Source organism: Pan paniscus, chromosome 10 (assembly GCF_029289425.2).
Source record: "Pan paniscus chromosome 10, NHGRI_mPanPan1-v2.0_pri, whole genome shotgun sequence".
Taxonomy (NCBI): Eukaryota; Metazoa; Chordata; class Mammalia; order Primates; family Hominidae; genus Pan; species Pan paniscus.
The window spans coordinates 14027901-14053052 of record NC_073259.2 but is presented as its reverse complement, the minus strand read 5'-3'; the positions used below and the strand labels follow the sequence as shown (position 1 = coordinate 14053052).

General features: G+C 37.4%; 1 protein-coding gene and 1 pseudogene across 1 annotated transcript; one reads left to right on the top strand and one right to left on the bottom strand.

Moving 5' to 3' along the window:
- Positions 1-2639: 2639 nt before the first annotated feature.
- CLEC4D (C-type lectin domain family 4 member D) lies at positions 2640-11612 on the bottom strand. The gene is made up of 6 exons (XM_003808664.5): positions 11355-11612; positions 9787-9879; positions 6846-6956; positions 5978-6129; positions 4795-4910; positions 2640-4012 (listed from the first exon to the last, which is right to left on the bottom strand). Exons 1-6 carry the CDS (start codon positions 11380-11382, stop codon positions 3865-3867), a joined length of 648 nt encoding a protein of 215 aa, XP_003808712.1. The 5' UTR covers positions 11383-11612; the 3' UTR covers positions 2640-3864.
- Positions 11613-12388: 776 nt separating this feature from the next.
- On the top strand, positions 12389-15647 carry LOC106635337 (transcription elongation factor SPT4-A-like; annotated as a pseudogene).
- The last annotated feature ends 9505 nt before the right edge of the window (positions 15648-25152 follow it).

The following is a 25152-nucleotide window of genomic DNA, read 5'->3' as shown; positions in this document are numbered from 1 at the left end:
CTAAAATTGACCTCATAATTGGAAGTAAAGCACTTCTCAGCAAATGCGAAAGAACTGAAATCATAAAAAACAGTCTCTCAGATCACACTGCAATCAAATTAGAATTCAAGATTAAGAAAATCACTCAAAAACACAAAATTTCATGAAAATTGAACAAACTGCTCCTGAATGGCAGCTGAGTAAATAACAAAATTAAGGCAGAAATCAAGAAGTTCTTTGAAACCAATGAGAACAAAGATACAATGTACCAGAATCTCTGGGACACAGCTAAAGCAGTATTAAGAGGGAAATTTATAGCACTAAATGCCCACATCAGAAAGCTGGAAAGAGCTCAAATTGACACTGTAACATCACAATTAAAAGGACTAAAGAAGCAACAGCAAACTAATCCAAAAGCTAGCAGAAGACAAGAAATAACTAAGATCAGAGAAGAGCCGAAGGAGAATAGAGACATGAAAAACCCTCCAAAAAATCAGTGAATCCTGGAGCTGGTTTTTTGAAAAAATTAACAAAGTAGATAGATGACTAGCTAGACTAATAAAGAAGAGAGAGAAGAATCAAACAGACACAATAAAAAATGATAAAGGGGATATCACCACTGATCCCACAGAAATACAAACCCCCATCAGAGAATACTATAAATACCTCTAAGCAAATAAACTAGAAAATCTACAAGAAATGGATAAATTCCTGGATGCATACACCCTACCGGGACTAAACCAGGAAGAAGTTGAATCCCTGAATAGACCACAAGCTCTGAAATAGAGGCAGCAATTAATAGACTACCAAACAAACAAACAAAAAAGCCAAGGACCAGATGGATTTGCAGCTGAATTCTACCAGAAATACAAAGAAGAACTGGTACCATTCCTTCTGAAACTATTCCAAACAATTGAAAAGGAGGGACTCCTCCCTAACTCATTTTATGAAGCCAGCATCATCCTGATACCAAAACTGGGAAGAGACACACCAAAAAAGAAAACTTCAGGCCAATATCCCTGATGAACATTGATGCGAAAATCCTCAATAAAATACTGGCAAACTGAATCCAGCAGCACATTAAAAACTTGCCCACCACAATCAAGTCAGCTTCATCCCTGGGGTGCAAGGTTGGTTCAACATAAGCAAATCAATAAACATAATCCATCACATAAACAGAACCAAAGACAAAAACCACATGGTTATCTCAATAGACGCAGAAAAGGCCTTTGATGAAATTAAACATCCTTTCATGTTAAAAACTCTCAATAAACTAAGTATTGATGGAACATATCTCAAATAATAAGAGCTATTTATGATGAATGCACAGCCAATATATCATATTGAATGGGCAAAAGCTGGAAGAATTTTCTTTGAAAACTGGTACAAGACAAGGATGTCCTCTCTCACCACTCCTATTCAACATAGTACCGAAAGTTCTGGCCAGGGCAATCAGGCAAGAGAAAGAAATAAAGCATATTCAAATAGTAAGAGAGGAAGTCAAGTTGTCTCTGTTTGCAGACAACATTATTTTATATTTAGAAAACCCCATCATCTCAGCCCAAAAACTTCTTGAACTGATAAGCAACTTCACCAAAGTCTCAGGATACAAAATCAATGTGAAAAAATCGCAAGCATTCCTTTACACCAACAATAGGCAAGCAGAGAGCCAAATTATAAATGAACTCCCATTCACCATTGCTACAATGAGAATAGAATACCTAGGAATACAGCTAACAAGGGATGTGAAGGACCTCTTCAAGGAAAACTACAAACCACTGCTCAAAGAAATAAGACAGGACACAAACAAATGGAAAAACATTCCATCTTCATGGATAGGAAGAATCAATATTGTGAAAATGGTCATACTGCCCAGAGCAATTTATAGATTCAATGCTATTCCCATCAAACTACTGTTGATATTCTTCACAGAATTAGAAAAAACTATTTTAAATTTCATATAGAATCAAAGAAGAGCTTGTATAGCCAAGACAATCCTAAGCAAAAAGAACAAAGCTGGGGGCATCATGCTACCTGACTTCAAACTATACTATAAGGCTACAGTAACCAAAACAGTATGGTACTGGTCCCAAAACAGACATATAGACCAATGAAGCACAACAGAGACTTCAGCAATAACACCATACATCTACAACCATCTGATATTCAACAAGTCTGGCAAAAACAAGCAATGGGGAAAGGATCTCCTATTCAGTAAATGGTTCTCGGAAAACTGGCTAGCCATATGCAGAAAACTGAAACTGGGCTCTTTCCTTACACCTTATACAAAAATTAACTCAAGATGGATTAAAGACTTAAATGTAAAACCCAAAACCGTAAAAACCCTAGAAGAAAACCTAGGTAATACCATTCAGGACACAGGCATGGGCAAAACTTCATGACTTATTGACAACTGAAGCTCAACCTATATATAGTTCTCTACAAATTAAAAATGGATAATATTAACTATACGAAGCCCACTAGCATTTACATAAAGTTACTTCAACAAGTTTCATAGGTTTCATGCTACATAATTTAGTGAATATGGCAAACACAGTCAAATTTATTTAGCACCATTTCAGCTAAAAGTATCAGCTTTTAACACAGCTACACACATCCATCACCACCACCACCACCACACAATCAAACACCAGTATTTCAAACCCAAAAAATCAGTAGCTAATTTACAAAATAAATACTGCTTTTAAAAGTAGTAGTAGGAAAGTTAGGTTAAAAAGCTGTTGCTTGGAATTTTTCAGCTTAGATCCAGGAAAAATTAGCAAATTGAAAATTTTAAGAAAGACCACCATATTTTATTAAAGTTGGATGTGACTGCCCTTTGCAATTAATGTTACATGCACCAGAAAAGCATAATTTCTGGTTGTCAAAACAATGACTTCCTTGCTAGTTCAAACTATAGTTATACAGCTCTAAAGAAACATTAACAATTTGTATAAATGGGTTGAAAATGTGATTATTTTCTATTCAAATTAATAATGCAAACACGAATACAATGTTACTTCAAATAATTAAGAAATTTTATCCAGTCGTTAGCTAAGTAATGAGGTCGAGTAATCCCCAGTAACTTCCTGTGATACCAAAGGGAATGTATGTTATCTCTAAGGAAGCACACCTGGGTCTGTCATGAACTAACAATGTGAAGGTGAGCCCTTTGGCTTCTGGGGGATTTTATTTCCTCTGCTGTAGAATTGAAGGACTTTGTTTTAGGTGTCTTACAAAGACTTCTTGCTTTGCAAAAACGTGTTGGGTGGAGTAAGAAGTAAATTTTTAAAGGCATTTGGACTTTTTTTCTATCTGTAGAACAGCATAATTCAGAACTATTCCACACTGTTGTTCTGGAAAAATTTTCCTCATGCAATGTAAATGTAATGACTGACATTAAAAAGTCTGAAAATGAAACATCAAACAATAAAAATGTGGTTTAAAATCTTTAAAGTGCTTGCAATATTTGGGTTAAAAATGATGCACCACTACCAGTTAGAATATCCCATCTTTGAATTTTAAGAGCTAAGAGTCTGAGAAGGGGAAAAATGACAAAGAGATTGCATTATTCACGCTATTCTTCCATACATGCATTCAGTGCACACCAATTGAAAAGTAAACACCTTGAAATACTACTAAGAAAGCAAAGAAAGATTATTCCTTCCATCAAACACCATACAAAAACCACATTATCTACACACACACACACACATACACACATGTTGTCTCGAATGAATCAAACAAAATAAAAAAAGACCATCACGACTAAAAACGCTGTATGAACCAGCATGTTTTCTGTGTTCCAATGACGCGTGTACATTCTGCCCTATTCTAATTGGTTTTTCTTTTCTCTTTCCATCACAAGGACCACTTTCTGAGTTTCTAGTTCAATGTTGTTCCAGGTATTTTACAAATCCTACTTGCTTCAGAGTTACAAGGAACATCATTCCAGGCCCATTTATCTTGGTTATAAACAAGAACAACACAGTTTTCTCCCTGAGAGTTGTCGGGTTCATTCTTATGCCAGAATCTGAAAGAAAAACAACATAGATAGAGATTTATAGGTATATATAGACAATGTAGATTATAGGTGTAGGTTAGATACAGATATATTAGGAGACAATTCAGAGAAATGTCCCTAGTGAACAGTTTAGAACTGCACTAATACTATACTCACTAGACACATGTAGCTACTGAGCACTTGAAATGTGGCTTCTCTGAATTGAAATGTGCTTTAAGTCTTAAGTGCTGTATTTTGAAGACTTAGTGCCAATGAAGAATGTCAAAGACCTCAGTAATAATTTTATAATGATCACATGTTGAAATGATAAGATTTGGATATATTGGGTTAAATACATTATTAATACATTATTAAAATACATTTCACTTGCTTCTTTTTACTTTCTTAATATAACTAACAAAAAATTTTAAATTGCACATGTGGCTTTGCATTATATTTTTACTAAACGATATTGGCTTCAAGAAAGAAAATGACAAGATTTTGATTCTCTTTCAAAGAAAATTTTTATCACTTATATTGTTTATTTAAATGTCAAGCCTAAAACAAATTTTATATCACTTCTATGCTATTCATTCTTTCATTATTGACATTGTGCAAATAAGAATACTGAAAATTGCATGCAAATTATTGGACCATTCTGGAACTGGGACATAGCATATGGAGATTACTCAACCTACAGTGGTCTCTCTTAACATTTTTATATCAATGTACTCCACTTCAAAATGAATGTTTCTTGCTACCATCTTCTAACCTTTGCTTATAAATCCCCTTAGCCCACTCAATATACTCACACTCTGCGTGGGTTAAATGGCGTCTGGTCCACCCAACGCCACTGACCTTTGGCATTCTCATCTCTAAGTCCAAGGAAATAGGAAAGCCGTCTATCCAGAAACTGAATAATAAAGTTCTGCATAAAAATATAAATTTTAATATAGTTGCATGAATCAGGTGATGGCTATGAAGTTGGAAAAAGAGGAAATATGTCAACTAGATTACTGGTTAAGCACAAAAGCTCTGGCATCAGATAGATCTGTTTTCAAATCCTGCCTGTAATGTTAGTAAGTGCTTCAATCTTACCAAACCCCCAGTGCTCTTGTCTTCAAAAGGGACAACTCCACTACTTTATAGAGTTACTAGGAAGATTAAGTGAGGTCAGACTTGCAACCCTTTTAGCACAATGCTTAATAAGATTAGATTTTTTAGGAGGTTTTGTTTTTAATATCATCTTCTTTAATTGCGTGCATATTTCATTAAATTCCATTTTATTCAGAATTACCGAACCTATACATTGTAAACCTATGGAGACAAAATCCTTGAGGAAACTATTAACCAAGAAAAAGTTAGAATCTGAGTCATGGTACATAAATGGAAACATATTACATGAGGAAATAAATTTTAGCCTTTAAAGAATTTACCCTAAGATTTCTTTACTTATCATTAGATCCATACATCTGAATTAGTTTTCCTATACTTTATCCTGAGAAGCTAGTTCAGTCCTGATTAACCATTCATTTATTCACCTACTAACCAAACATTTATCAAGACCTATCCAGTGTGCCTCACACTGCACGGGACATTGGAAGCGCAAAGGTGAGTAGAGCATGGATCCAGCCCTCCACATAGTAAAAGTCACTGGAAGAGATGGAGCAGTGAACAGACAATTATAGTGGAGTGAAGTAAATGCCATGATCTCATTGTGCACAAAGTCCCACAGAAGTGCTTCCCACTTAGAACAGGGAGGGGTAGAACGAGGAAGGTAGTTAGGGTAGCTTTCTGGAGGAAATAACATATGAATCAAATATAGAAAGACCAAAAGAAGTTGGCCATATGACAAAAAGTTGAAGAGGAAGAAAGGGCTTTCCAGGCCGATGGAGCAGATGAAAACAGACAGAGGCATAACAGGACAGAGAAATTCCTTTTTTCTGGAAAGAGATTCAAAGCAGCAGAGAAACTGATGCGATCCTCCCAACACACCTGCTCAGCTTCCGTGCTGATGGTCATCAGATGGGCCCCCATCCCTGAACAGTTCCTTTCACTCTCAGCCCACGTCTTGTTGTCAGTAAGAGGAAAATAGCAGTTGGACTGGAAGGCTCTCCAGTCAATAGGACAACAGTTCCAGGTGCTCCCTCAAGTGAAAATTAAAACGGAAATTGGTAACAAAAGAGCATTTCATCTGTAACAGATTGCATAACTATTCTACTACCTATATCCAATTAATATTTGTGAGAATAATATCAAGATCACCAAAATTATTCTGTTCTCCTACCAAAAGATCCTGAAAATTACATTCCTAAATATCTTCTAAACATAATGACTACGAGAAAATTACAAAATATTATCTTAGAAGGCATGACTGTTATTCAATGTTCCTACATCTGTTGACTTGCACATTTAAAGTGTTTCCATTACGAAGCTTTTGCAGGATATTTTACCTAAAGGGGGTAAAGAACCTACTAAAACTTAAGCACTGCCCCATTCTCCCAAATGAGATGACAAATTCCACAATAATAAAAGAAATAAAAACATGTCAGCAAAGCTGTATATTCTAGGAGGAAAATGTCTTTATCATATGTCTGAATCAAGGGAAAATTGAATTTGATTAATGTTATGTTTTGGATGTCAAAAATAACCCATCCATCTGTAAAGCTATATTCTCCGGTTATTAACTGGATTACAGTAATGAGAAATAATTCTATCTTAAGGTATTGTCATTTACTCCGATGCCAGATTCTCATCTTATGCTATTTTAATCTTTCTTGGTTCACTACTGACATTCCTTCAGTCAGACTATGAATTTGAACGAAAATGGAAATTAAAAAAGAAATTATCTTACACTCTGTACCTTCAGCACTTTTCAGTTCTGATTTCTCTTTGATGCATTTGAGCTTTGCATGGTGCTCTAACTTGTGCACTCCTGTGCCTCTCTTACAGCGTGAAAAGTTGTGATGAGTCACTGTCAAGGATAAAAGCAAGTTAGGTTTCTTTTTCTATATAACCACTAATTAGGGAAATAGGGGCTGACCTTCCTAAACTTTCTCTTATCCTAATAATTAAGGCCCTCATATTCTCTTTTCTTTCTATGCAGCTTGTTTGTTTCAGCTCCAGGTGAATTGGTTGAAAGCAATTGTTGAAAATTAATATTTTTATTATCATATTGTCCTTTTTTTTTTTTGAGACGGAGTCTCGCTCTGTCGCCCAGGCTGGAGTGCAGTAGCGCGATTTCGGCTCACTGCAAGCTCCACCTCCCGGGTTCACGCCATTCTCCTGCCTCAGCCTCCCGAGTAGCTGGGACTACAGGCGCCCGCCACCACGTCCGGCTAATTTTTTCTGTTTTTAGTAGAGACGGGGTTTCACTGTGTTAGCCAGGATGGTCTCGATCTCCTGACCTCGAGATCCGCCTGCCTCGGCCTCCCAAAGTGCTGGGATTACAGGCGTGAGCCACCGCGTCCGGCCCGTTTTGTTCTTTACGGGAGAAGTTTTGCAAACTTTTATGTGCACATGCTTGCAAGCATGTTTTTCTATCAAAATTTGTGTTAGAATAGGGGTTTTTGGTGCGCGCTGGGTTGTATGAACCTTACGCATTTCTAAAATACTTTCACCTTGAAATATATAAACAAATGTACCCTTCCTGGACAGCACACACCGGGGCCTGTTGTGGGGTGGGGGGAGGGGGGAGGGATAGCATTTGGAGATATGCCTAATGTTAACTGATGAGTTACTGGGTGCAGCACACCAACATGGCACATGTATGCATATGTAACTAACCTGCACGTTGTGCACATGTACCCTAGAACTTAAAGTATAATAAAATAAATAAATAAATAATGAAAAATAAACAAATGTAAAAAAGTGGAAAACAGTTTAGCAAATTATTGTGAGGTGAACACTCCAGGTAACAACTACTCAGCTCAAGAAACAGAATATTGCCAAAACCCCAGATAGCCTTCACATCTCAAGGGCAGCTCACTCCCTCGCCTTTAAAGGTAACCACTCTCCTTTACAGGTAACCATTCCTGGCTTTTAAAGTAACTGCTGTGCTTTGCTTCACAATTTTGTCACTTACTAACATGTCCCTATAGATCAGATTTGCCTGTTTTTGAACGGCAATCACACAGTATGTATTCTGATTCTTTTGTTGAGAATTGTTTCTGAAATTTATCTATTTTGTTACGTGCTCGCTATAATTCATCCATTGTCATTGCTGTAAAGTGAACTATTGTCTTCCTGAAATAAAATATATTTATCTATTCTACTCCTATTAGATGTGTGCATTGTTTCCAGTGTTTGGCTACTGTGAACTATGCTCTTCTGAGCATTTTCAACCATGCATTTGGAGCACATAAGCATGCGTTTCTGTAGGGCACATACGTAGGAGTGGAACTGCAGGCAATAGGGTACGAATATTGTAAACTATGATAGCGGTAAACTTTTCCAGAGTGATTGTAATGCTTAAACTCCACCAGAAGCAATTCACTAGAGGTCCATTTGCTCCATGGCATCATCAATATTTAGTAGTGCCAGACTTTTTATTGTTGCCATCCTGTTATGTTCGCAAAGGTGTCTCACTGTGAGTTGCATTTGCATTTCCCTGATAATTAATTAATGAGGCTGGCACTTTTGTGTGTTTATTAGACATTTCATTTTTCTCTTTGTTTTAGTACCTATTTAAGACTTTGCCCACTTTTTTTATTGTAAGTATTTTTCCTACTGGTTTGAAAAAATTTGTATATAATCTACATGTGAATTATTTATTAATTATATGCATTACAAGTATCTTCTCCTATGGCTTTTTATTTTCACTGTTACTGGTATGTTTTGTTGTACAGTAACTCATTTTAATGTAGTATAATTTGTCAATGTTTATTTTCTAGTGCATTTTGTGGCTTGTTTAAGAAATCATTCTCTACCTCCAGGTCATGAGGATATTCTCCATTTATCTTCTTAAAACTTTATTGATTTACTTTTCACATTTTGGACAATAATCCGCTCTAGATTTGTTTTTGTATACAGTGTGATGCAGGAGACCAATTTCATCTTTTAAATATAAATAATCAATGGGCTCTGCAACATTAATTGAACAAAATTGTCCTTTTCCCGTATATCTGAGATATCTTCTTTTGTTTTATATAAAGAGTCTTATATACATGCAGGATCTATAACCAAGCTCTCCTTTATTTTCCTCTAGTCTGTTTGTCTTGCACCTATATCATATTACTTTAATTATAATTATTTTATGTTTGATATCAGAAAGAATTTTTTTAATGGTGGTGATGGTTTCAAGGGTGTATACTAATCCCCCAAATTGAGATGTATACATTAAATATGTACAGGTTTTCATATGTCAATCGTACATCAATAAAGAGGTTGAAAGAAAGGAAAAAAGAAAGAAAGAGAGGGAAAGAGAGAGAGAGAACAATTCTTCCAACCTTGTTCTTTTCAAAGCCAGTCTATCTGAAAGTTATTTTTCTTCTGCTTACTCTTTTCTCATAAGATGTATCCCTTTGTAATCCCAGTCCAAAATGGGGGGAAATTTGCTATAGTAACCAACTTTTACATGTACAGAAAATGGTCTAAATTCCATCATTCAATCTCTATCACAAGGTACCACCATTGAAAGACAGAAGGTCAAGAATGTAGCTCTGAATATTCAGCGCAAGACCCTGAAGATATTATAGATAGGTTATGCTAGGAAAAATCAAGATACCAAAAGGCTTAGAGCAACTTCAGAAAAGTTGTTTGGAAATAATAATTCAAGAAGAGTTCTACTTTGGCTAATAACTTACCCAAACAACTTGCAATAAAACAGACACTGAGAAGTAAGATGAAAACTACAGCAATAACCGAAGGTATCAGCTGGGAATGCATGCCTCCTTCCACTAGGACCAAAAGAAAAATAGAGATTAACCTCCTCTCAGCTACAAGCTAGGAAAGCTAATTCTACCAAGGAGCAATCTAAAAGTGACAGCAAACCAAATATTTCAGATCTAGAGAAGAGCATAAATATTTTCTCCAAATAAATCAATTTTAGAGCTTATTGATGAATAAATAAATAAGAAAGAAAAATGTAAAATTTCTTGGTAATTTTGAAATGAAAAGAATTTTATAAGTAAGATACAAAACCCAAGAGCCATTAGAATAGATAATTTGAGTACATAAAAATTAAAACTTCTATATAACACAAGCAATGTTAGAGTCAAGGAACGTATGAAAGGAAAGTCTTGTCATAATATTAATATCCACACTGGATAAAGTATTTCAAAATCAACTAGAAAACTGAGCAAAACTCTGAGCAGGAAATTTGCTGAAATTTTAATTTGCTGAAGTTATAAATAGCCACTAATCAAACAAAAATATGCCCAATCAGGGAACTGTAAACGAAAAGATTGTGGTATAACTTTTCACACATCAGACTTTTTAAGTAAATTAAGTGCATGCAGTGTTGGCAAGGCTGAGGGGAAATAAGCACTCTTAGTGAGAAAATAAATGCTGCTGCCTGGACTGGAAAATTAGGAATGCCTTTTAGAAGGATCAATTTAGTGGCATTTATCCATTTTTAAATGCATTTCATTTGCTACAATAATTTCAATTACAGGTGTCTATTCTATAGAAATAATTGAGCTTGTTTATGTTAAAAGATATTCATTGCAGTACTTCTCAAAATAGAAAACACATACTGTAATCTAATATTTACATGTATATTATCAATAGTGGAAATTCTAAATTATGGTCCCTTCACACAATGATATTCTATATAGTAATTAAATAAGCATGTAATCAGTATATATTGATGCAAAAAATCTCTAAGAAATATTGTTACCTAAAAAGGTAATTCAATAGGATCACACTGTGATTACAGTTTGCCATGGTAGGGTGATGAGATAAAGTAAAACTTTAATTTTAATTTAAACATTTCCACATTTGTTCTATATATCTATCAAAAATATTATTTAATATTATCACAATACAAATCCACTGGTGTCACTTAAGTCAAACATAAAATGGGACAGTTAGAGCCTCTGATACAGCATAAGCCTAAATGCTTTTTCTACATCTTCCTTTTCTCTTTTTTCTTTAAAAGAATCTTCTCATATTACTCTCTTTCTTTTCATCTTATTTCTCTTTTATATATTTTATCTCCCCTCTTGGTCCAATATACATTTTATAAAGAAGTTTCTGTTATCCAACTTATTTGACTCTATGTCCTTCCTCCTCACCAACGTCATTTTTATTTCCTTCCACCTCCTTCTCCCCGTCATCATCAACAATCTTTAAAACTACCATCAATTCATATGTTTTAAATTAGTATAATTCCATCTGCTTCTTTGAAATTGAAAGGAGAGAAAGTACTCACGTTTACTTTGAGGTTTTTCTAGCCCCATTGTCTAATTAGTCTCTTGTTCAATGGTCAGGAGGGCAAGAATTTGTTCTATTTTTTTTCCCCCAGAGTATATTTCTGTGGATAGGGGAATATATTCAGAAATACTTGAGATCGAACACCAATGTTACATATTGTAGTGAGATTAGAAAGGTACCAGTATAAGAAAGTTAGCTCAAAAGAAGTCTTTTTCAAAGACGGGGGTTTCCTTTGATACATTCCGGGAGATGAGGCGAAAAAAAAAAAAGGAAATTGAGAAAGCAATACCAAACAACAGTTAGTAGAAACCCACAAGTATGTTGAAATCACTAGATCAGTGTGAAATGTGGAATTTCTCAATTTGTTTTTTTTTTTCATTTAGACAAAAAATTTAGCAACGCCCTAAAAGAAATAATTGTTATGCCCAATAAAAATTTAGTAAATGTCCCCTCTTTTTAAATTCTTTTTGTGAATATTATATTTTCAAAGGCAGTTATATTCTTGGGGTGAGTTCTATACTAAAAAGTTCTCTGGACTGAATAAAAAGTTGAGTCTAAGAGAGCAAAAGACAATGTGAACAATGAACAAAAACTTTTAAAGTACACATTGTGTGTACATGGCATGTGAAGACACAGCAACCTTTGTTTTCGAGTTGAGGAAGAGATGATAGAGCAGTTAATTAAATCCCAAGAACTTTCTAGGTGAGCAAAAAGAGTTGTGTTAAGGCAAAGACAAAGAAAATGTAAGATTCTGTGATAAAGACACCATCAGGGTCCCTGACTTCATTTATAGCACTGTTAGGGAGTGAATGTCTGTATCTCCTCAAAATTCACTGGTGGAAGCACTACCCTCCCATGTAATGGCATTTGGAGGTCAAAAGTTTGGGAGGTAATTAGGTTTAATATGAGGTCATGAGAATGGGGTCCTCATGATGGAATTATAAGAAGAGACCCGGCTAACGAGCTGTTTACTTCCTGCGGGTGCTCAGGCTGTGGCCGTCTTCCTTGCTGTTGCTCTTCTCATTGGAGAAGATGGCCCTGGAGACGGTGCTGAAGGACCTGTGGCATCTGTGGGCCTGTTTGCTGTGTTTCTGTGGGCCTGTTTGCTGTGTTCACTGGTCAAGGTACTATAGACCAGTTTGAATATGATGGTTGTGACTATTGAGATGCATATCTACAGATGAAGGGTAACTGAGAGATGCTCTATGGCTGCACCAGCTCCTCCTTTGATGGAATCATTGCGATGATGAGTCCAGAGGACAGCTGGGTCTCCAACTGGCAGCGAGTCAATAACTTTAAGCCAGGTGTATATGCGGTGTCAACCACTGGTCGCTTGCCCTAAGGAACCGTGCGGGAGCTGAAAAGTTGAGGAGTGGCCTACAAATCCAAAGACACAGCTATGAAGACCAGATGCAGGGCTGCCAGCATCTTTGCTCTCCACCTCCTGCCTCTGCTTATTTTTTGTTCTGGAACTAAATGGGCAGAGCTTCAAATGCTTCCTACCCTCCAATTCAGACTCAGCCAACTGTTGAGAGAACAGCACATCATTTTATCATTTTACCTTATTTGGACTTCAGGTGGGGGTGGGAGGGATTTGGGTTGGTGGATTAACAGATGGAATTGAGGAGAGAGTAGGATGCTGACTTTCCTACCTGTGGCCCAAGGCTGCGCCTTGCTCATGAAGAGGTCTAGGTCAAATGTCAATAAATAGAAACCTCTAGAAAGTTCTTAAGGCCATGACACCTGCCTCGCCTCCCTCTTCGTTTCTCTTAGGCACACAGTAAGAGCTTATTTGCCCTATAAGATACCTTCCCAGAGCAGCAGAGGCTCTTCCACTCCCTCTTGACTGTCTCAGCCTCCAGGATTGCAGCCTTTGTAGTGTGCTTCCTTGCTTCCTATCAGAAGGTGCTGTCCAGAGGCTCAGTAACCCCATCAGCTTGGTGGCCCTGGTGTCTTGCGCTTGTATCCTTCTGCCCTTGAGACCTGGCACAGCAGTATCCCTTGAAGAAATCCTGAGGCTTTGTAGTGCTCCTTGCTCCTTGACCATGTTTAATAATTCTTTTCCCCCTCTGCTCGTCAGTTTTCTTCTCTTTACTGCTCTTCCTATATCTTAGGCCAGTCTCACACACTCACATTTTACATTTTCCTTACTGGAGACCCTTGGGCCTTGGCCGACTGCTGGGTCCTAGTCTGCCTTGTTTGTGCCCCTGTAGGAGGCAGGTCCTTTTCTCCGCTGGCCCAGTAGGGGACCTTGGGTAACATCCCATTTTTTGGCCAAAGTGAGTTATTTGTTTTAGGATAAAAAATTTACTACAAATTCTCATTTACTTAAATTTCCACAGAAATCCTGTTAGTGTCCCCATTTTGATTTCCCTAAGTTCCTTGTTCTCCCTCTGTAAAAAGAGAATGATTACACCTTGCCTGTTTACCTCAGGAATGTTGTGATTATAGAAACGAAGCTATGTGAAAATTATGCAGCCATAAAAAATGATGAGTTCATGTCCTTTGTAGGGACATGGATGAAGCTGGAAACCATCATTCTCAGCAAACTATCACAAGGACAGAAAACCAAACACCACATGTTCTCACTCATAGGTGGGAATTGAACAGTGAGAACACTTGGACACAGGAAGGGGAACATCACACACCGGGGCTTGTTGTGGGGTGGGGGGAGGGAGGAGAGATAGCACTGGGAGAATGAGGAGTTAATGGGTGCAGCACACCAACATGTCACATGTATACATATGTAACAAACCTGCACGTTGTGCACATGTACCCTAGAACTTAAAGTATAATAAAAAATTTTTTAAAAAAATTTAAAAAAAGAGAAAGAGAGGAAAAAAAAAGAGAGATGAAAGAGTTCTCCAGAAGGCAGTCATCTGCAAGGCTAGTAGAAAGCCCTCACTGGTAAAGTGGTTAATTTGACAGGACTCCAAGAACGAATTTACATGACCTGAAGGAAGACACTTTGGGATTCATCACAGAAGCCACATAACCCACAGAGAGCAAAGAAGAGCGACACAGAACAGCTGCCCATCCAGGATTGCCATGGAGCCAAGGGAGGCTCCCCACAATGGGGAAATGATGAGTGACAGTCCCTAGGGACCCACACTTCTGCCATGCTGGCACTCTGATCTGAGACTTCCAGCTGTTAGAACGGTGAGAAATAAATGTCTCTCTTTCATACCAACCAGTCTATGGTATTCTGTTATAGTGGCCCAAGCTCACTAAGACAAGTACATAACAGCTTAGAGATCCTTTAAGAAAGATCTCTACAATTTCCAGAATATAGCCCTTTCCCTGAACTCTTCCCTAAGCTACAATATTACTTTAATGATATGTGTGTATATATATTCTGTGATCTTCAGTGAAATATTACTTTACTATGTTAAATTGGGGATGGGAGGAGGTAAAATTATAGATTTGGCAATCCATATATTTTCCGGCACCGCCAGTCACTACAAGAAGTATTCCAATAGCAACAATAGCACTAACCCACAAACTCGGATATGCAACCCTGGAAACTAGATTTTTGGTTAAAGTAATATTTATTTCTATCAAAAGGACCTGGGACTCCTAGAGAATACATAAATCCTGCTTAGAACAGGAAAGAAATAGAATAGGTTTGGCACATTCTGTTGTTCTCAGAAAGTGACTATAATTTCAAAAATATGAGGGAAACCCTACTCTAGAAACTTCTCAGAGCTGAATGAAAAGCTGTGTCCAAGACAGTTAAGATTACAAAAAGACAATATGAACAATAAGCAAAACCTCCATTAACCTTTATTTTTGAGTTGAAGAAGACGTGACAGAGCTGTTAATTAAATCCTAACATCTTCCTAGATAATAGAAATCAGGCTTGTTAAGGCAAAAAAAAAAAAAAAAAAGAGAGATTCTGTAGTATAGACACAATCTTTATCACAGGTAAAAGGTAAAGTGGTTAATTTGACAGGACTGCAAGAATAAATTCACATAATTTGAAGGAGGACACTTTGGGATTCATCACAGAAGTAACATAACCCACAGAGAGCAAAGAAGAGTGAGACAGGACAGCTGCCCACCCGGGATTGGCATGGAGCCAAGGGAGGCTCCCCACAACGAGGAAATGATGAGTGAGTGACAGTCCCTAGGGACCCACACTTCTGCCATGAACCCGTACAATCCTGGGCACAGGGGATGCCCCTGACACCCCCCCGAGTCCTGTCCTCCACCAGGCCTGCACTTACATGGAGAGCTGCATGGAGTCGAATTCATGGTGCTGAGGAGCAGACAGACTGCAGGCCTCCGCTAAACCTTGTCAGGCAAAGCCCACTGGCCTGGGCCCCCAGCAGAGCCACTCCACCCCCGCCTGAGGACTTGGGCTGGTAGCAGCTCTGCATTTCTATGGGATGGAGCTCGCAGAGGTAACACAACAGGAACACCGTTTTTTTTTGCCACTTCCATAGCCCCCGCCCCTACTGCCTTCAGGCTGGGAAGAGGGTGAAGAGCCTAAGGACTATCACAGACCTCCAGCATAGAACAACTGCCTTACAGAAAAGTGGCCACACTGTTTTCCATGCAAGTTCATGTGCCTGCTACTCCTCACTAGGCAGGCCTCCCCACCTGAGCCCCCAGCACCGCTGCCCTGCCTTGACCTAGGCACTTCAGGTGGTGGCAGCTCTGCATTTCTCTGGGGAGGAAATCCCAGAGAAAAACCACAGGTTCTCTACATTGCCATGACAGCATACTAGTCTTGCTGCTCTCGGGCTGGGGAAGGAACAAAGAGACTGATTGCTTTCCTGGCACCTCCAGCATGCTACAGCCACCACATGAGGAGGAGCCGAGTCTTTCTTCCCTGTGAATCCCTTGCCCCCTACTCTCTACCAGGCAGGGCCCCCATCTTGGGCCCGCTGCATGGTATCCCCACCCCCAGCTGAGCATTCCCATTAGCTGTGGCTCTGTATCTGTCTGGGGCAGAGTTCCCAGAGACCACTGACAGCCACTTTGCCGCTGTCACTGCAGTGGTACTGCCCTTGCTGCCCTTGGGCTAGGGAACGAACACAGAACACAGACTCTGATTGCTTTGCTGGCACCTCGAGCATACACAGCGACCATACAGAGGGGAGCCAGCCTCTCCTTCCAGTGAGCCCCTGACCCCCTGCTCTTCACTAGGCAGGGCCCTGGGCTTGGGCCCATAGCGTAGCCACCCCATCTCCAGCTGAACATTCCCACTGGCAGCAGCCCTGTGTCTCTCTGGGGTGGAGTTCCCAAAAGCAACTGACAGCCCCTCTGCCACTACCACTGCAGTGGTATCTACCCATGCTGCCACTAGGCTGGGGAAGGAAAAAAGAGCCTGAATGCTTACACCTTCAGAATGCCACAGTCACACTACAGAGGAGAGACCAGACTGTCTTCCCCATGAGCCTCATGCCCCTGCTGCTCTTCACCAGGCAGGGCCCCCTGGCTTGGGTTCACAATACAGCCACCTCACCTCATGCTGATCTTTCTGATTGGCAGCAGTTATGCTTTTCTCTGAGTGGAGCCCATGGAGACGAGTGACAGGCCCTCTGCCATTGCCACTGCCAAGGTTCCTGGCCCTGCTGCCCCCAAGCAGGGGAGGGGACAAAATGCCTGAGCTCACCCCAGAGCTGTGCTGAGCAGCCTGGAAATGCCAAGCCAAGATCTGTGGCCACTAATCTCAAGTATGAGAGAAGCCCACAATAACAGAGCACTGAGAGAGAGCACAGCCACAAATGTGAGGAAATACAGAGAAGCCACATGGATGATCAACAGCCTGCCTGCCAGTCATTATGCTTAGGCACCATCTATTAGATCCCAGCCCAAACTTCAACAACAAAAATACTTTGCTAACATACCTCCCTGTGAAACCAAGAGCAAGAATTCAGCCACAAATAAAGATCCCATGCAAAGCCTCAGTCCTCTGAAAACATCCAGAAATGAAGCCAACTGACTATACTCCAATTACACCACAGTTAAAGGAACATCAGCCCACACAGATGAGAAAAAAACTGGTGCAAGAAGTCTGGCAACTCTAAAAGCCAGAGTGTCTCCTTACCTCCAAACAACCGCACTACCTCTCCAGCAATGGTTCTTAACCAGAAGGAATGACAGGTGTAGAAATCAGAATCTAGGTGGCAATGAAGATCATTGAGACTCAGGAGAAAGTTGAAAACCATTCCAAGGAACCTAAGAAATCCAGTAAAACGATTCAAGAGATGAAAGACAAATTAGCTATTTTAAGAAGGAACCAAGTTGAGCTGATATGGATGAAAAACTCAATTCAAGAATTTCATAACACAATTAGAACTATTAACAGCAGACTAGATCAAGTTGAGGAAAGAATTTTGAAGCACGAAGACCAATTCTTTGAATTAGTTCAGTTAGACAAAAATAAAGAAAAAAGAATTTACAAAATGAACAAAACCTCTGGGAAATATGGGATTATGTAAAGATACCAAATCTATAACTCATTGGTGTCTCAGAAAGAGAAGGAAAAAGAGCATGCAATTGGGAAAAAATATATGAGAATATTGCCCATGAAAATTCTAACTAGAGAGGTTGACATTCAAATCCAGGAAATTCAGAGAACCCCTGCAAGATACTATACAAGACAACTATCCCCAAGACACATAGTCATCAGATTCTCCCAGGTCAACATAAAAGAAAAAAATATTAAAGGCAGCTAGAGAGAAGGTGCAGGTAACATACAAAGGGAAACACTTCATGCTAAAAGTGAACCTTTCAGCAGAAACCCTACAAGCCAGAAGAGATTGGGGGCCTATATTCAACATTCCTAAAGTAGATAATTTTTAACCAAGAATTTCATATTCAGCCAAACTAAACTTCATAAGTGAAGGAAAAATAGAATCTTTTCAGACATGCAAATGCTAAGGGAATTTGTTACCGTCAGCCCTGCCCTATCAGAGATCCTTAAGGGAGTGCTAAACATGGAAAGAAAAGACCATTACTGGTTGCCACAAAAACACATTCAAGAACATAGACCATTGGCACTATAAAGCAAATACACAGTGAAGTCTACATAACAACCAGCTAACAACATGATAACAGGATCAAATCTGCACATATCAATATTAACCTTGAATGTAAACAGGCCGAACACCCTATCAAAAGGCATAGAGCAGCAAGTTGGATAAAGAAGCAAGAACCAACTGGCTGCTGTCTTCAAGAGACACATCTCACATGCAATGACACCAATAGGCTCAAAGTAAAGAAACAGAGAAAAACCTACCAAGCAAACAGAAAACAAAAAAGAAGCAGGGGTTGCTATTCTTATTTCAGACAAAACAGACTTTAAACAAACAATGATCAAAAAGGACAAAGAAGAGCATTACATAATGCCCTAGATGATTCAACTCAATAAGAAAATTTAACTATCCTAAATATATACGTGGCCAACACTGGAACACCCAGATTCATCAAATAAATTGCTAGAGACTTAAGAAGAGACTTAGATAATGACACAATAGTAGTGGGAGACAACAACACCCCACCGACACTATTGGACAGATCATCAATGCAGAAAACTAAAAAAGATATTCAGGTTGTGAACTCAACGTTTGACCAAATGGACCTAACAGACATCTACAGAGCTCTTCATCCAAAAACAACATAATATACATTCTTCTCATCACCACATGGCACATACTGTAAAATCAACCACACACTCAGCCATTCTCCACAAATTCAAAAACACTGAAATCATACCATCCACACTCTCAGTCCACAGTGCAATAAAAATAGAAATAAATACTAAGAAGATTGCTCAGAACTATACAATTACATGGAAATTAAACAGTTGGCTTCTGAATAACTTTTGGGTAAACAATGGAATTAAGGTAGAAGTCAAGAACTTTTTAAAAACTAATGAAAACAAAGATACAACATACCAGAATCACTGAGACAGCTAAAACAGTGTTAAGAGGAAAGCTTATGCCACTAAATGCTCACATTAAAAAGTTAGAATGAACTCAATTTAATAACTTAACATCGCGACTAAAAGAACCAGAGAAACAAGACCAAACCAACCCTAAAGCTAGCAAAATAAACACCATAAGCAAAGTCAGAGCTGAATTGAATAAAATGGAAATGAGAAAAACCATACAAAAGGTTAATGAAAGCAAAGGTTGGTTTTTTTGAAAGAATAAATAAGATTGGTATACCACCAGCTAGACTAACAAAGAAAAAAAAGAGAAGATCCAAATAAATGCAATCAGAAATGACAAAGGGGGTGTTAACCACTGATGCCACAGAAATACAAAAAACCCTCAGAGGCTATTATGAACACCTCTATGCACACACACTAAAAAAACCTAGAAAAAATGGATAAATTCCTGAACACATAAAACCTCCAAAGATGAATCAGGAAGAGATTGGATCCCTAAACAGATCAATAACGAGTTCTGAAATTGAGTCAGTAAAAAAAGCCTACCAACAAGAAAAAGCGCAGGACCAGATGGATTCACAGCCAAATTCTACCAGATGTATAAGGAAGAGCTGATACCATTCCTATAGAAATATTCCACAAAATTGAGCAGGAAAAATTCTTTCCTAACTCATTCTATGAGGCCAGCATCATTCTGATACCAAAACCTGGCAGAGACACAACAAACAAAGAAAACATCAGGCCAATATTCTTGATCAACTTAATGCAGAAATTCTCAACAAAATACTAGCAAATTGAATCCAGCAGCACATCATAGAGCTAATCCACTGCAATCAAGTAGGCTTTACCTTTGGGATGCAAGGTTGGCTCAACATACATAAATCAATAAATGTAATTCATCATAAAAACAGAACTAAAACCAAAAACCACAGGATCATCACAATAAATAAACAAAAGGCTTTCAACAAAATTCAACATCCATTCATGTTAAAAACTCTCAACAAACTAGGCATTGAAGGAACATACCTCAAAAAATTAAGAGCCATCTATGACAAGTCCACAGCCAACATTATACTGAATGGACAAAAGCTGAAAGCATTGCCCTTGAAAAGTGGAATGAGACAAGGATGCCAACTCTCACCTCTCCTTTTTTTTTTTTTAGTTTTTCAAATAGTTTATATTTATAAAAATATGCCAAAATGACATTGAACCATTATCTAGCAATGTGTTTTGATGTCCCTATCACTCTTTTTTTTTTAAAAAAATTATTATTATTATACTTTAAGTTTTAGAGCACATGTGCACAACGTGCAGGTTTGTTACATATGCATACATGTGCCATGTTGGTTTGCTGCACCCATTAACTCCTCATTTACATTAGGTATATCTCCCAGTGCTATCCCTCCCCGCTCCCCCCACCCCACAACAGGCCCTGGTGTGTGATGTTCCCCTTCCTGTGTCCAAGTGTTCTCATTGTTCAATTCCCACCTGTGAGTGAGAACATGCGGTGTTTGGTTTTTTGTCCTTGTGACAGTTTTCTGAGAATGATGGTTTCCAGCTTCATCCATGTCCCTACAAAGGACATGAACTCATCATTTTTTATGGCTGCATAGTATTCCATGGGCGAACTCTCACCTCTTCTATTCAACATAGTACTGGAAGTCCTAGCCAGAGCAATCAGGCAACAGAAGGAATTAAAAGGCACTCAAGTAAGAAGAGAGGAACTCAAATTATCTCTCTTCACAGATTGTATATCTGTTCTATACCTACCAATCCTCATAGTTTCTGCCCAATGTGTCCTAGATCTGATAAACAATTTCAACAAAGTTTTAGAATACAAAATCAATGTACAAAAATCAGTAGCATTTCTACACACCATTAATACCCAAGATGACAGCCAGGTCATGAACACAATCCAATTCACAATAGCCAGAAAAAGAATAAAATACCTGGGAATACAGCTTCCCCACTGCAGAAGTGAAATTTCTCTACAAAAATCACAAACCACTGCTCAAGGAAATCAGAGATGACACAAACAAATGGAAAAACATTCCATGCTCATGGATAGAAAGAACCAATATTGTTAAAGTGGCCACACTGCCCAAAGCAATTTACACATTAAATACTATTCCTATCAAGCTACCAATGATATTCTTCACAAAATTAGAAAAAAACTATTTAAAAAGTCATATGGAACAAAAAATGAGCCTGAATAGCCAAAGCAATCCTAACAAAAAGAACAGGTCTGGAGACTGGAGACATTGTGCTACCTGACTTCAAGCTATATTACACGGCTACAGTAACCAAAAAGAGTGTGGTACTTGTACAGAAACAGACAGATAGACCAATGGAACAGGTTAGAGAACCAAGAAATAAAGCTGCACACCTACAACTATCTGATCTTCAACAAAAATGACAGTAACAAGCAATAGGGAAAGGATTCCCTATTCAATAAATGGTGCTGGGATAACTGGCTAGCCATGTGCAAAAGATTGAAACTGGACCCTTACCTTTCACTACATACAAAAATCAACCCAAGATGAATTAAAGTCTTAAATGTAAAATCTAAAACTATAAAAACCCTAGGAGAAAACTTAGGAAATACCATTCTGGACATCAGCCCTGGCAAAGGTATGACAAAGTCTCCAGGAGCAATTGCAACAAAAACAAAAATTGAAAAGTGGGAACTAATTAAACTAAAGAGTTTCTGAACAGCAAAAGAAACTAACAGAGTAAACAGACAACCTACAGAATGGGAGAAAATGTTTGCAAACTATGCATCTGACAAAGCTCTAATATGCAGAATCTGTAAGGAACTTAAACAAATCAACCAGCAAAAACACAAACAATCCCATTTAAGAAATGGGCAAAGGACATGAACAGATACGTCTCAAGAGAAGACATAAATGGCCAACAGGCATATGAAAAAATGCTCAATATTACTAATCATTAGGGAAATGCAAATCAAAACCATAATGAGATATCTCACACCAGTCAGAATGACTTTTTATAGCCAAAAATAACAGATGGTGAGGTTGCTGAGAAAAGGGACTGCTGATACACTGTTGCTGTGAATATAAATTGGTTCAGGCATTAAGGAAAGAAGCCTGGCAATTTCTCAAAGAACTTAAAATAGAACTGCCATTTGATCTAGCAATCCCATTACTGGGTATATACCCAAAAGAATATAAATTATTCCACCATAAAGACACATGCATATATATGTTAATCACAACACTTTTCATAATTGCAAGGACATGGAATAAGCCTAGATGCCCATCAATAGTGGACTGAATAAATAACATGTGGCACATATACACCATGGAATACTATGCACCCATAAAGAAGAATGGAATTATGTCCTTTGCTACAATATGGATGGAGCTGAAGTTCATTACGCTATGCAAATTAACACAGGAATGGAAAAACAAATATCAAATGTTCTCACTTATAAGTGGAAGCTAAACATTGCGTACACATGGACACAAAAAAGGACACAATAGACACTGGAGCCTACTTGAGGGTGGAGGATGGGAGGAGGGTGAGGATTCAAAAACCATCTGTCAAGTATTATGTTGCTTATCTGGATGGCAAAATTATCTGCACACCAAATCCCTATGACATGCAATTTACCCATGTAACTAACCTTCACATGTACCCCTTGAACCTAAAATAAAAGTTGTAAGGAAAAAAATTTTTTGATTAAAAATAAATAATTTAGGCAGAAAAACTGTTTATTTCATTATGATGATTAATTGGAACTTCTTGAATGTATAAAAATTCATGAATTTATAATGATCCAAAAAGGGAAATAATTTTTATAATATAAGATATTAATAAGTATTATGTTTTATTTTTAAGTGATTTTAGTAAAAAAAGCATGTTGATATATGTACATTACATTAATATATGCAAATGTTAGTTTCCTCTAGTAAGATTGTATACAATTCCAAGCTTAAGTATTTATTTGCTTTGTTTTGTTTTGTAAAAGTATATAATAGGTACCAGAAATGATATCTAATCCTGGGGAAAAAGTCAATTCTGTACCAACAACAGGGAAGACCAATATGCATCTGTTGTTACACTTAATGACCAAGTGGAAAGGGGAGCCAAGAGTCCATACTCTGAGTAACTGAGTGGAAAGAGGGCTCACAATGTACGGCTAAATGATGAATTGGTCAGAAAAACTAAGCAAAGGAGCTGACAACATAGATTTACTCATGTCCTGGAAGACAAATCCAAACATGGCCTTACTGATTATGATAAAATAAGAAATACATCATTTTGGAATGGTGTTAACAGGTTAAGCCAATGAGTTACATAACATTTACCAAGCGAGATATTAGAAGTACATTTCTCAGAGAGATATCTGGTTATAAAAAAATCTAAATTATATAAAAAGTATGATTCAAATAGACTGTTTCATGTCACAAGTGAAGTTTAAGAATAGAAATAATTATGAGTCTTATTTCATGTCCAAAAATCAATTGGTGGGTAAACAGATCACTTAATCTCGCCTCGATGCAATGAATGGTTACAATCTTGGAAAGGAATCAAAATAATGTGACTGAAACATAATAAGATACAAAAGTACGTATTGCAATACCCACCAAGAATGCACTGAAAAGGTATGCTTCAGTGTAGGTATGTTGCCAAAATTTACTGTGTGGTTTCAGCTTACGGAATATCAAAGATCTGAATGTCAACTTGAACTTTTTTCTAGCACCCGTGAACTTGACTGATCACTGATCATAGGATCACATTAACAATGGTAGTAATATAAGAACAACATGTTTTCCCAATTCCTTATTAATACCTGAGTATTTTATTTTAAATATTCATAAATATTCTAAATATAACTTTTGGTGAAAATTCTGTTGTGTATTTACATTTTGAATTATATTAAATTATATTTTGAATTCTATTAAGCAGTTAAAGTGCACATTCATTTTTGCCAGAATAAACTGCCACCATAATAACAACTGTGAGAATTTCTAATTTTATATTAAAAATTACTGAGACTTTGAATATTTAAATAAGGAAATGAAACAGCAGTGAACTTAAAGTGTAGTAATTTAAAAAAATTATACAGAACCATAGTGTAAATTAAAATATGTGCATATCTTTTTGGTTGTTTTAAAAATAAACAAAAACAAATCAAACACACAACAAAAAAAGAAACAGCAGTGAATATAAACACTAAAAGAGAGTGTAGTATACTTTAGGAAGACAATGATCTTTTTGCAAATGGTTTTAAACTTTATAGAATACAACAAAGTAGAAAAATAGGAATTAGATTATTTCATAATTCTATTATTTGTAGAATTGTTTAGTAAGCTAGAATTTCTAATAGTAGTCATATATTCCATTTAAGGTATGTTTCTTTCCCACTTTGTAGATTCTTCACATCTTTTAAGGATTAAATCACACCCCACAATTCATAAGGAAAAATCATGTACAAGAATTATGATAAATTGTACAATCTAAGACATATTTAAGGCCAAGTAATATCAAGGAAAAAAGAAAGTGTTAGAGGAAAATGAGGTACCCGATAGATATTTTGGTCCTCCATAAATCTCTTTGAAAGTAAATATTTGTTGCAATCCAGAAGCTGAGAGTGTTATGTAATTATTGCTGCACTATATACTCAAGTTCTTGTGACTTAACTACTAAAAACTTAGCTGCAATAATTTTTGATAAGTTTATATTTATTCTTTTATCCCAAATAACTCATTCTATGATGTGAGATTTATTTTAGCTTGGCTTTCTCCAAATGTTTATTTTAACATTTAGCCATTCAGCATTCATTTATTCAACAATTTACCGATCACTCCTGTGGTTTAATTGTGCCCCCAAAGTTCACGTATTGGAAACTTAATCACCAACACAACAC

Bases quoted from the DNA above. Each gene is read 5' to 3' on its own strand.
- CLEC4D (XM_003808664.5), bottom strand. From the start codon at position 11,382: ATGGGGCTAGAAAAACCTCAAAGTAAAC. The intron at 9,880-11,354 runs GTGAGTACTTTC...TTTTGGTCCTAG, and splicing joins AGAAAAACCTCAAAGTAAAC to TGGAAGGAGGCATGCATTCC. The intron at 6,957-9,786 runs GTAAGTTATTAG...TATCCTTGACAG, and splicing joins TTTTATTGCAAGTTGTTTGG to TGACTCATCACAACTTTTCA.